The sequence below is a fragment of the Dioscorea cayenensis genome, chromosome 18 (genome assembly GCF_009730915.1).
Source record: "Dioscorea cayenensis subsp. rotundata cultivar TDr96_F1 chromosome 18, TDr96_F1_v2_PseudoChromosome.rev07_lg8_w22 25.fasta, whole genome shotgun sequence".
NCBI lineage: Eukaryota > Viridiplantae > Streptophyta > Magnoliopsida > Dioscoreales > Dioscoreaceae > Dioscorea > Dioscorea cayenensis.
Genome location: NC_052488.1, coordinates 623,868 through 637,551, shown reverse-complemented (window position 1 = coordinate 637,551; position 13,684 = coordinate 623,868). Strand labels below are relative to the sequence as shown.

General features: G+C 34.2%; 1 protein-coding gene across 4 annotated transcripts; it reads right to left on the bottom strand.

The window, feature by feature from the left end:
* Positions 1 to 5,451: 5,451 nt before the first annotated feature.
* LOC120282211 (exportin-T) lies at positions 5,452 to 12,717 on the bottom strand. 4 transcript variants are annotated; one of them, XM_039288968.1, is made up of 15 exons: positions 10,821 to 12,717; positions 10,648 to 10,743; positions 10,447 to 10,536; positions 10,215 to 10,319; positions 9,889 to 9,948; positions 9,697 to 9,780; positions 9,505 to 9,600; positions 8,555 to 8,719; positions 8,141 to 8,314; positions 7,950 to 8,015; positions 7,756 to 7,854; positions 6,873 to 7,019; positions 6,098 to 6,220; positions 5,910 to 5,960; positions 5,452 to 5,814 (listed from the first exon to the last, which is right to left on the bottom strand). In XM_039288968.1, exons 1-13 carry the CDS (start codon positions 12,480 to 12,482, stop codon positions 6,128 to 6,130), a joined length of 2,937 nt encoding a protein of 978 aa, XP_039144902.1. In that variant the 5' UTR covers positions 12,483 to 12,717; the 3' UTR covers positions 5,452 to 5,814; positions 5,910 to 5,960; positions 6,098 to 6,127. The 4 variants fall into 4 exon arrangements, with proteins under 4 accessions (XP_039144902.1, XP_039144903.1, XP_039144905.1 ...); XM_039288969.1 differs by having other exon boundaries at positions 6,098 to 6,217; XM_039288971.1 differs by having other exon boundaries at positions 9,697 to 9,759.
* Positions 12,718 to 13,684: the final 967 nt, after the last annotated feature.

Genomic DNA, 13,684 nt, shown 5'->3' with positions numbered 1-13,684 from the left:
AGGGGTCTCAAATCATTCTAAGGAGAAGTTAGCTTCCAGGAAAGAACCGGCTGAACAGTGGCATCACAATTTCAGTATGAAATCATTCAATAATGCAGCAGTCACAGATTTGAAATACAAAGGTGCATGTGAAAACTCTGTGAGGTTTTTGGGTTTAACATTTGAAGATTTCAAAGAAGGGGTAACCATTACAATGTGGATAATAAAAATAATGGAATCAAACCACATTCAAAATTATTAATAGGTAATCTTTTGTGGAAAAAGAGTTCTGTAAATCATGGATACAAAGCTGAAGCTTAAGCATGAAAAGAAGGAAGACGCATGCTTAGGATCTTGCAAGTGCAATCTTTGCATTATTTTAAAATTTTCTTGCCAACTTACTTAAACAATTGCATCATATTATTAAAAATTCTTTTAATTGACTGAGGTATGAGTAGATGTAAAGAGCATGTAAAAAAAAAAAAATTTATTATCTTGAAACATCTTATTGACTTCAAATGATGCGAACTCGGACCAAAGACTTGAATGTCAGTGGTGGTATTTTAAAATTCATATTATTCAGTTAAACCATAATGATCTTACGACTAGTCCCAAGTTAACAAGAATACATGAAAAAAAAATGCATTGTTCCTAGCTATGATTGGGGTTATTTTTGTTAAATGCTAATAAAAAAGTGCATTTATTTATTTATTTTATTTTATTATGCAATTTTTTTAACAAAATCAAACTATAAAATTATATATATATATATATGTCATAATGAAGTTAATCCCATTAATAATAAGATTTTTAAGCTCAATAACAAATATAAAAATAATAATTTAATACTTTTCTAAAAAAAATTAAGTTAATTTATATTTACCCAAAAATTAGCTATGAACTAAACATAATGGCTATCGTCCCTAACTTATCCCTGGGTAATGTTTAAGATCAACAATTTTACCTACAGAAACTAATCTCTGGGTAATATTTAAAATCAACAATTTTACCTACGGAAACTAATCCTTGGGTAAATAAAAATCCTACGAAATTACGAAATAAAAATACTCAAGGATTAGCTATGGATAAATAACAACGATTAATTTACCTAGTTAATTAGGGCTACAATCGAGTCGAGCCAAGCCGAGCCGGGCTTTGTTATGTTCAAGTTTGGGTCGATACTATTTGAACCGAGCTCGAGCTCGAGCTCGAGCCGAGCCTATTTCGAGCTTCTTTTGTGAAGCTCGAGCTCGGCTCGCTAAGAAAATACTGAGCTCGAGCTCGGTATTTTCTTAGCTACGGTATATTCTGCTACAGTAATTGCTACTGTAGTACCATCACAATATATATGCTACAGTAATTTTAGTCAATTTAAAATAACTATCATACTAATTTAAAAAAATATTTATGTTGCTACAATATCTATGGTACAGTAATGAGCCTTAAAGAGCCGAGCTATTTAAAGTTCGAGCTCGACTCAATCATCTACTTGAGCTTGATAATCAAGCTCGAGCTCGGTTCGTTTGGTTAATAAACGAGCTTTTTTCGAGCAGAGCCTCGAGCATCTCGCAAACAGACTTGGTTCATTTGCAACCCTAAGTTAATCCATGGGTAATTTTAAAGCTGTTCAATTTTACCCAGGGATTAGCTAGAGTATAGATGCCAATGGATAATTTTCTATGGTAATTCATTGCTAAATAATAGACACGTAGTTCTCTCATGATTTACCAAAGGAATAGCTTGAGAAAGTTTTGTTATTGCTAATTCTTTAGGTATTTCTTTGTGTAACACATGGTAATGTTCTAACATTTATATTTAATCATTCCTTTTTTATTCCCTATCTATTCCCTATATATTCCTTGACTAATTACCCATGAAAGGTAAATTCCGTTAGTAATTAATAATTTTCTTGTTGTGGATTGATCTGTAACCCAGGAGCCTTCCTGGTTTACATTCCCGGGTCGAGTTTCAAAATATTGCTTATAACATGTGAAAGGGCTCTCATGTGAATAAAATGAAAAAAAAATAAATCATAAAAATGAAAAATATGTTGAAAGTTCGCAGTTTTTGTCTTCTTTTACAATAATTAATTTTTTAATCTTTATTTTCTTAATTTAACTATGATATATATATATATATATATATGAGAAATGGTGGTTAATATGAAAAGGTCATGTGGAAATGTAATGGACAAAAAAAAGTATTTGACTTTTATTGTGGGTCAAATAAAATTATTTTTTTAGTCTTTATAAAAAAAGGTTGAAGATTGTGATTGCTTCACCCACTACTAGGGATGGCAATAGGTTGGATCGTGAGCAAGTGTTGCCTACCCGCCCCTGGCCCACTACCCCGGCCTCATACCTGCCCATATCCTTGAACCCACCAGGTTTTTAAGACCCCAACCCAAAGGGCAATTGGGTACCCGTGGAGATCCCCGCCCCCGCCACAAACTCTATATAGAAAATATGTAACATAATAATTTATTGCAAAACTATGACAAGTGGGCATTTTTTTGGTAAGACACCCATAGTATTAAAATAAAAATTAAAGATTTCAATCCCAATTCAAAATCACAAAAAGTAATACCAAGTAGAAATTAAAAACATCAATCCCCCCAAAAAATCAAAATATATATATATATATATAAATTTCTATTTATAAAACTTTATATTTTTTACTTTCGGGTTTAAGTTTGGGTCCGGTATCAAGATCCCCATACCAACCACCACCCCTGCCCCGCCCCCACTTTTATATATTTATAAAACTTTATATTTTTACTTTCGGGTTTAAGTTTGGGTCCGGTATCAGGATCCCCATACCAGCCACCACCCCTGCCCCGCCCCCACTTTATATTAATCGGGTTTTACCCGAAACCCGATCAAAATGGAATTTTCCCATCAAACTCGAATCAATAAGGTTTGGCCAGGTCATATTTGGGGATAATTACCATCCCCTACCCAAAACCTGAGACTAACATTAAAGTGTTGCTTTGATTTGAGAAATCTAGAAATAAAATTTTTTACATTTTTGGTAAGTTTTCATTTAGGTTAAATTTAGTAGCAAGTGGTAATTATCTTGGCTTTCAACATTAAAACTAGTTTAAGATACATTAACAACAACAACAACAACAATATATATATATATATATATGTATTTATATAATATCAAACTTCATATTAGTTTAATTATATCTTGAGTTTATTCTATCAAAAAGACTAATAAATCAAATTCATAATTTTTGCCATGTGCAATACACAAAATAGTTAAGGGCATGCGCACAAACAGAAATTGATTGCTCAGTCATATGTTTTTAACTCACCGTGATGAAAAATTAGACTGTAAACCCACTTTTACACCAAAGACCTTTTTTGGCACCTTGTAAATAAAAGACCCTTTATTATCCATGGATCCATCCATGCATAGGGGATCCTTGCTCACCATGTTTTGGGTGGAAGTTGAACACACGACTCTCTACATGGGAATGAAGTCTTTAATTGTTGGGCTAACCTGACAATTATTTTTCATAAAAAATTGAATTTAATAAAAAAATTGATAGAGAAATCATCATATTTGGTGGAGTTAGGTTTTTATTATATACTAGGCATTCTCCCAGGTTTCGCATTGGAGTTTTTAAAATTTTATAAGGAGTCATTTGGTTCGTGGTAATGACATATTACCACATAACGAGATTGCCATGTTAATATGAGTGGGAATGTTATATGAGTGCTAATATTGCGGTAATTTAATATAATCATGTTTGGTTGGGAACTCTTATTACTTTGGTTTTCATGGTAATCAATTTGTTAAAATATAAAAAGTTATATGATTACCACGGTAATCCAAAATAGACACCAAATTTTATGATTACCACTTTCTTGGTAATATTTTTAAGTTGGTAATGTGATATTACCATACAGATTACCACTGATACAATGCCAAACGTGGTAATATTTTCAGATTACCACGTAACACATGATAATCCTTCTATATTACCGAGAACCAAACGGCCCCTAAGAGGTTTTTGATGTAATATATATATATATAATTGATATAATTAAATAACTCCTATAATGGAAACTCTTGTATACTTTGAATTTCAAAGATTTTAATTATAGATCTTTAGTATATAAATAAATAAATAAAATTAAAGTTTTTTAATTATTAATATCATAAATAATATAAATAAAAACTTAAATGTAATAAAAAAAATTAAATTTGCTCTTTGAAACACTCTGGAACATATTATACATCTTCTTTAATAGTTTAATAATAATATATATATATCCATAATCGAGATATATTAATTTTACATATTTTAATTATTATTATATATATATAATTAAATTGTAATGGTGAGCCAGTTAATGCTAAGTATATTTAATTTAAACCAGGCAACCCTCAACCAAACAGGACAAATGAAATAATGTTATTTATAAAAAAAAAAAATACTTGACAATAGTCATAAAAACATTGACATCATCAACTTCATTTTCTGGATCATTAATCATTTTACCAATCTATCCGGAAGGCCTATTTTTTTAAAAAAATTGAGATTATTATTATTATTATTATTATTAGTACTATATATATATATATATATATAAAGTCAAATAGGTTGTTAGGAATGAAATCAGTGAGGATCTGAGTTGGTATAGAAAAAACAACAGAAACATGTCATAGTAAAAGTACTTCCCTCTAAACACTTTCAACTTTCAATTCCATTGAAAATATCTCAAATCTTGCATATTTTTTAAAAAATTATTTTTAAATTTAAATTAAAGTGAAATAACAACACCAGATTTGAATCATTTGATGAGAACCACTCAGGCGAGTGAGATGGCCAATGAGTCACAGTACCAATGAATAAAAAAACATAAAAACAAAAATAAATATAAAAAAAAGACTAATTAGGAAAACTAGATCACACTTCTCAATATATATATATATATATATAATAAATAAATAGATAAATTTCTTGTACTAATAGATAATTTTCAATTTAATTGCCATATAGTGATACAGATTCCTATAATTATATACTCTCTACCTTTTTTAATTCTTCTAATATTTTTAAATATAATTAAATCCTTATATTTAATTGAATTAGATTGTTCTAATCCACAATATTTTTAAGTACAATTAAATCCTTACAATTTACACTAATCCATCTGCACAGCATGCTAAAATAATCTAATTTCAATTAAATATAAAGACTTAAGTATACTTAAAAATATTACAATGACTAAAAAAAGAAAATACATAATTACATAGATCTGAAAAGTAATTAAACCATAATTTTCCCATTATTAAATCCTAGGCTTTGGATATTATTGAATTGTTCAAGCGCATGGATGCATAAATGCTGTACTGGTAAAAATAAAAATTATATATATATATATATATATAACCAAGAATAGAGACTCTAAAATCAGCAAGAGCATAAACAAGAGCAATGACTAATGAGAATGTACATAACCAGAAACTCTCAAAATCAAAGAATTAAACTGATTTCAAACACTAGACATGGGTTGCTCACTATTGACCAAGTTTCCTGGGTATGAGCTACAGGGAAAAAAAAAATAGAAAGCTCAAAGCACCACATTTTCGATACTTGCTCGTTAATGTTGTGGCCGGTCGGACTGTCGTGGCTAGATAAGACGGGAAAAAAAAAAGAAAAACAAAAACAGGGCACAAAATTGAAACAAAAGGCGACGAGGAAGTTAAATTCTGAGCAAAATTGAATGAGATATACATGACTCTTCCTAATAAATTTACACTCACTGAGCAACACCAGTCCCTCGTCGAAATTGTCAACCTTTCTCGGGAAATTTACACCTGCAAAAGGATGATTACAAGGAGGCATTTAGGATTTTGAGCTTAAAGACTTCAAACTTTGAAGGTATAAACTTAGGCGCTGAGATAGATCATACCTTTGTTCTTTGTCCATGCGTAGAATGATCATTATGTACAAAAGAAAACATCTGGCCATTAAAATACGGGAAAATAAGAGTGCGATGAAGTAAATTTCATGGTAAAATCTAGAACTTGGTGAGCAAAGGGAAGAAGTAGCGTTGAGGATATAGTAAGTAGTATATCAAGAGCACTTGCAAATAAGTACCTAAGTAAAGCGGCCAATAAAAACCATATGCTATCTGAAAACAAAGCTTCCATTTTGTTGTTGTCTCAATTTCTCGATAAGTGATTGATAAAACGATCTCAAAGCCTTTGTATCATTATCCTGCTGATAAACAAGTTACGATGAGGTGAAGTCAGACAACAAAGTATTAAAATGCAGTGGATAAATTCATAGATATATTCATTTCACTTGTGAACAAAATTCACAACTGTATGTTATATATAAACATAGTTATGCATTCAATGAATGAAATGTCATAGCCGAATAATACAGATATATTAGGATTGTTAAAATATTAGTGTGCCAATAGCTTGCAGTCATACATGCATATGCATACTCAATTATAAGTAAATATCTCTTCCTTGTATCTGACATCCGATGACCCTAATGGCCAAAAGTTCGATTAGAGATGTTGATGAAAGAATTAGGCGCCTAATTCTTGTAAAATGTTTATTTCACCAGGAGAAGGTAAATGGGTGACTGAAATCAAATGATTAATCATTATCTAAAAGTATCGGCATTTTCCAAGATATTAAAGAAATTTGTTTTTCCAATGCTTAACACATCTTGATTCTGTGTACCACCCATAAAACTCCTGTGGTGCTAGTTGTTTTGAAATATCCTAGTATAGAAATGGTTCAATAAAAAAAATAAATACATAAATGAATAGTCTATTTTGGGATATATATATTTGAAGAAGAAAAAATATAGACAAAATCCGGTGAGAAGAACAAAGCAAATTGCTTAGCTCATGTACCTGCAACTTCCGGTAGTACTGTTCAGCCAAATCTTGTGGGCAATGTGCAGCAGGAAGGCCTTTTGATACAAAATGCACAGCAAACTCATCCCCAAACATGTCATACATGACTTTTTGAGCCCCTACAATTTCTACAAACAGAAGAAGCTGCAAAAAGGAATTATGCTGGTGAATATTAGGATATAAACTATGGTGGATGGCAAGTTAAACAAAGAAAGAGTTTGCAATCATTATTCTTTTGAATGAGAACAGCTGCTTTTATGGATAGGGATTGGAAATGCCTTGCCAAAGAAGAGGTTCCAATAAACCAAGCTTCTATGAAGAATTAACAACAAATAGTTTGAACATTTATTGATGAGCATCATAATGTGGCTTGGTGTATCTTAACTCTTCATTTAGATATTAAAATCAGTTCCAAATCCAACTATGATCAAGTTGTTAGATGTCATCAAATTTTTAATGATGACTATGCTTGTCTGTATAATATTTGCAAACATCCAGTATTACAATAAACATAGTGGCAATAACTTTTGATCCTAACCTTAAAAACACATGTTTCATCTATTCTATTGGTGTAAACAGTTCCGAAAAAGAGAAAGGAGTTGCAAGGCAAGAGATTTTATTTGATCCTTAAACTAAAGCACTCTGGCTAAATGCCAAAATTTGCAGACCATTACATGTTTCCATACCTCTCAAAACTCATCAAATTACCCACCAAGTAATAAAATAATATACATTTCTAGATAAGCGAGCAGGTTATTCATGTAACCAAATGAAGATAGATATGCCATTAGCTTGGGTATTTATCATTAAATATGAAACATAAAGCACGGCAAAATTAACCATGAAATAGTAACATAAGCACAGTGCAAATGAAACTTACAGTATTTGCATCACGGAACTCAAACGACTTATCAAGCACACTGTTCAGACAGCAGCGAGTTGCGAAGGTCTCAATGATAAAGTTTCGGAAACCAGGTAACTGAGGAATTTAAGGAAAACCGTACGTGGACAATGAGCACCCAGTCATAATAACAAAAGCATATTCCTGAAGACGCTAACATGCAACGGAAATACCTTATCTTCACCGCTGTATTTTTTGCACCAGTCTTTGATAAGTCTCACAAAAATCTGCACGCATTGCTGGAGCATGCAGTTGGAAAGTTATTAGTGTTATACAACAAATAGTTTATAAGAAGCACAAGAACAAGCATATTCAAATGAGAGAAGTAGAACAATAAGCTGCAGTACTGATCAAATGAGCTTACCTTCCTTACTAGTATATCTTTATGATTGCAAGAGGTAATAAGAAGTAGCTCTATGATGGAATTCAAATACTCCCTGCATGTTGGAGTTAACAGAACAGAGGAAAGATCATGCGTAGCCATCACATGAAGAAATGTATATAATACACGCTGCAACTCTTGCAGTTCTCGAACTTCCTACAGGATTAAACAAAAAAGCAATCAAACAAGCAGGTATTCCAATAGCCATGGCAAATGCAATATCATCTTGGAGTTGGTTATTTTACTCATGAAGGAAAACAATTAACTTAAAACTAGTGGTCACCATCTAAAATATAATTCATGGCCTTGCCAAGGAAAAACTAAATTCAGAGCCAAAGAAGTTTTCAGTTGTATTAAAAGATGTTCAAATCCTATGATCAAGAAGTATAAGAATACCTCAGTGTTGTATCCAGGATCAAAAGAAAATGCATCACTTGGCAGAAGCTGAAATACTCTGCTCACAATAGTAGGAAATATGTCTCCTAAGATGCCCGCAATGGAGATATTGAATTTGCTTATCAATTGATTGATAAGTACAAGAAAATCAGCCATTTCCTTAGGCTGCCATCATAAAAATCAAGAGTCAAACTACAAAAAAATAAGTACAAGAAAATGATACAAACAAACAAGCACAAGCTCAATGCACAGTTTCAGGGAAAGGTACTTTAACTATTGCATACAAAGAATACTGCATCTTTACATCAAATTGTCAGGCATTCAAGCACATAAGATGTTCCCAAAACATCTAATTAGAAGGGTTTCATAACATACTTCAAATAAAACTGACCAGTTACAGAACATACTCCAAAAACTGCCCAAACAAACAAACAAACAAAGCAATAGATATGCCATAGACTATATTTCTCGATGATAATACTAACAGACAGGATTAAATCCATGAAAAAAATAAAAATAACATGAACACAGAAATATGATAATACACTATATACTAATAGAAGAAACAGATATTACTTTAAATGGGAAAGATTATTTGCATCTGCATTCATATTGTGAAGTTCTAACATGGGCCAACCAAGAGAAGAAAGAGTTGAAACAGAACAAAAAATGTACAAATGTGACCATCATGGAACAAAAAAGCCATCCCTTGAGCCTAGCTGAGGCAGTTAACTAGGCTCCTAAAAATAAAACCAACCATTAACAGAAAGCAAAAACAAAACAGTAGCAACAATGGCAACAAACATATTGATTTGCTATTTCCAGTAATATACCAAAATAACATAGAGACATGAAAATTCAGACAATTAAATTACTTGATATAAATAAACCACCTATTACATGAACCATCCAAATAAGACAGAACAAAACTCAAATAAATAATTCCTTACCTCACTGTCCATAAGTAATTGCTTTAATGCCATAGGGAGGAAGGGCAAAATAGAAGCTCCTAGTATGTCAACCATGCGATGAAGAAATGATGTAACCTGCAGGTTTATAAGGTGAATGCTATTAGCTTGAGCACTTGCATAAAACAACAATAACAAAAATAAATAAATAAATAAAACCAGACAACATCTCACCTTGTTACGCAGAGGCACATTATTTGGAAATACAACAAGAATTTGCAGGAGAACACCCAATGTCTGGGGAGAAATAATGGCCGACTTAGATGTATAAACAAGCACAATAGCCACACATTATGATCCAATCATCCAAATTAAAGTTTAACAAAAACTTAAAGGAAAGATTAACAGTAAATATCCATAATATACCTGTTTGAACATATTACCAATTGCTGGCCGACCAGTTGTCACAAGTCGTTCACTAAAACCCTGACAATAAGTGAGGATGTGAACAAGGCAAAATGATAGCAATAAGTGGATTTCATATACAAATTGCAGCCAAACAAAGTTTTAGGAGATGAATAAAGGTAGTCCCATTAATGTGTCACGTAATCTGGTAGGTGCTTAACAAAATACAAGTAATGAATATCTTCAGAATTATTCAGCACTCATGCTCATCAGTCACTACTTAAACCAAAATAAGGTAAATAATTAACATGATCTAGAAAGAACTTGGACTAGAAGAAAAGGCAAACCTTGCTGAGAGCATTTATGGCCATGATAGTTTGCTGGACACTAGCAATCCTTGGGGAAGATTCTTCTATTTTTTGTAACTTTGAATCAGCAATCAGGGAATCAACCTGACATCCAAATGCACATGTAAGTGACAACTTCACATCCAAGCACAACATGAATCTGAACAAATGCCAATTTAGGCACCAGCATAAATAGAAGCAAAAGATGGAAACTTCTGTACATCATCTTCACCTGTTGAAGAAGAGGTGTGAGCAGGGCCACCAAATACTCAGATTGCTTTTCTGGAGATATATCTTCCATGCCAATCAATAGCCCAATCGCCTATAGGATAAATATAGATGAGATTTAGAAAACAATGGAAGGATTACTCTTGGATGATGAATAGGCATGCCCATGAAACGTGCCTCATCAAAATGTAGGATTGATTCATACCTCAAATGTGTGACTACCATCTTCAGAACCAGAGGTCTTTAGCTGTTTAGATGTCCAATCCAAAGTTGTAAACCGAGCTACAGTGTCTTGCAGGCTCTGATCACCCAAGAGATTCACAATTAGTTTCCAAAATTAGCTTAATATATAGAAACAGAGAATTATCATTTCAATACCTGCAAAATTTGCTCTACAAAAGGCACTAGCTTTGATTTCAGTAACTTCACAGCCCTCATGAATAAGTAGCTTGCTCGCTGGCTCACGCTAAGATGTGGGTGATGAATCCCCCTCTCATCCAAAAAGGCAGACAAAGCAAATGGTATATACTGTGTATTCTCATGTACAAACTTCATGTAACGTGTTATTGTGTCCAGATACACTAGTGCCACAATCCGATGAGAATGGCATGAGAACCTTGCTGACAAGAGCATAGGCACCAGCTCTCCCAACAGCCCACTACCTGTCCTCATTGCCTCATCACTCACAGTCTCTCCAAACCGATAAAACAAAGATAATGCAGCCTCTACTTCCTCTACATTCATTTCTGCTGATTGAACAGCTCTTGCAAGCAAATTCTGCATAAATAATTGTGTAACATCTGGGGCAACACGAGAAACACTTCGAAACAATGCGAACAAGTCCTTCCGCGATTCTGCCATCTCATCCTCCTCCTCCTTACCAATCTTATCTGGCAAATCAAGGTTACTCCTATATGCAGGGTCATAGAGCATCTGGTCCTTCACGACCTCCAACACCTGCCCAATATAAACCAGTTGCTTCTGTGTTGGTGTCTTCATAGCAGAGACATAACTTGACAAGAACTCCACTATATTTCCAGAATCCACCTCTTGACAGGTCTGCATTACATAAAAAACGGACGGCAAGGCTTCATCCAAGAGCTCCAACGCGGATGAGCCATCCACATTGTCCGACCCCAGCCTTTTATAGCACTCCAAAGCCTCCACAGCATACCCAGTGATCAAATGCGCAAGAGAACACCCAGAATCCTGTCTGGAGAACAGCCGATTGAATTGCAGGCTCCGAAGAAGAGCAAGCTTCGGCCTTGGGTCCATCCTCTTGGCAACAATAGCAAGCAAGCACGCGGCAGCAGCTGAGCGTAGCTGCTCCTCAGAGCTCTCCACAAGTTCAAACAGCAATTGCAAAAACACATCATTGGCAACCAATCCAATATCAATCCAGGGGATATACCTCCGTGCAACATCAAGCGCAGAGGCCGACAACGATGGCTCAGAGGCACGGTAAAGAGTGATAACATCAAACCACGCACGCGCAATCTGGGGGACACACTGCATGCGCATAGCATCTTTCACGCGCGACGCTGCCGCGGTGGCAGCAGCATCACGGGGATAATCCTGAGACAAGAGATCGTCGTCAAGGGAAGAGAGGAGGCGGAGGAACATGTCGACGGCGTGCGGCCCATCAGCAAGCCGAGGAAGGAGATCAACGAATGGCGAAGGCCAAGAGTGGGGGTAGTGGAGAGTGATAACCGTGGAGAGGCATTGGGAGAGCTTGTTCTTGATAAACGGAGGAGAGGAGGAGAGACAGGACGCGAGAGCAGGAAGGGAGGAGAGAAAAAAAGGAAGCTCGGAAGGAGGGAGAGAAAGAACAGCTTCATGGAGAGCAGAGAGAAGCCAGAAACGAACCGGATCGGGCAACGGAACCCGGGGAAGACGCTCAAGGCAAAGGCAAAGGAGAGAAGACGGTGGCTCCCGTCGAGCGCAGTCACAGAAGGCGATTGCCTGAGACTTGACAGCGGGATCGACGGCAGCGTCCGGGTCGTAAGCGAGAAGGATCGCCCGCTCGAGGTCGTCCGCCATGGCGGCGATCGGGTGCAAAACCCTAGTCGGAGAAAAACCCTAGAAACCCTAGCGTTTGATCCGATTGGGCTGTGAGAACTAGTGGAAATTCGGTTTTGAGGAGGTGTATATATAGAGCGGGGATGGGTGAGAAAAATGGGTTACTTTTTTGGGTGGAAATTTGGGTTCTTGAAGAGGAAGTGAACAGAAGACGGCGGTGGAGTCGGAGAAGGGGAAGAGATGTTGCTTTTTTTTTTTATGTTTTTATAATTAATTAATTTATTTATTTATTTATTTTAAGTATAATTTTATTTATTTATTTATTTTTATTTATTTTGGATCTTGAGGGTTGAGGAGCACGTGGGAACAGAGAAGGATGATGAAAGTGGAGGCCAGAATGAGGGGGCGCACGTGCAAAGGCACTGAGAAAAACTGAAAATGAGGAGGGGTTTTTATGGAAACACCCTTGAGTTTTGTTATATGTAATTGATTGAATTTTGTAAGGAGTTTTTGTTAATTTTAATATGGAAATAATTGAAGATGAGTGATACAACAAATGGATTTGAAAATGATTTTTTAGTATGTTTATTAAGCTTTGTTATGGTATTTTAGGTGAGAGTACAATGATGATTTTTTTTTTTTGTGAAAATTAAATATAATATAAAAAATATTTGGTGTTTTTTTTAAATGTCTTGCCATGGTAAAATGCTTCAAAATAATACAAAATTTGTGTTACAACAAATCTTGGATTATAAATGGTTCTAAAATGATTTTTAATCACAACATAATTATTTTTGTTTTTGTTGCTATACATTAGATTTTTTATTTACATTATAATTATATGTTTATTTATTTTTATTTTTTTTAAAGGATAACAAGTGTTTATTCAGAGACGTACACATATGTGGAGCAAAGCTCAACGCCACCCAGCGCACTCACCTTACGTTGACATGGGATTCGATCTCGGGTCCTCCCCAAAATGAACATCTTAAGTAAAGGACCTAGTACCCATTGACCCAAAAGACGTTGGTTATGTTTAGTAATTACATATGAAAAGTTTTAATAAAAATATTATTAATTAAATATATTATAAATTTATATACAATTTTTTAAAGAAAATATTTGATCTATGGTCCTCTCTAAAATACACCTTACATAAAAAAATAAACTATACTAATAGGTCAAAACTCTGTTAATTATATACACCATATAACTTGACAATA

What these genes read in the sequence shown, in the direction of transcription:
- LOC120282211 (XM_039288968.1), bottom strand. Translation starts at nt 12,482, where the DNA reads ATGGCGGACGACCTCGAGCGGGCGATCCTTCTCGCTTACGACCCGGAC. An exon ending in TTGGTAATATGTTCAAACAG is followed by an intron (nt 9,781 to 9,888) that starts GTATATTATGGA and finishes TATACATCTAAG; the next exon opens with TCGGCCATTATTTCTCCCCA. An exon ending in AGTACTACCGGAAGTTGCAG is followed by an intron (nt 6,221 to 6,872) that starts GTACATGAGCTA and finishes CTTGTTTATCAG; the next exon opens with CAGGATAATGATACAAAGGC.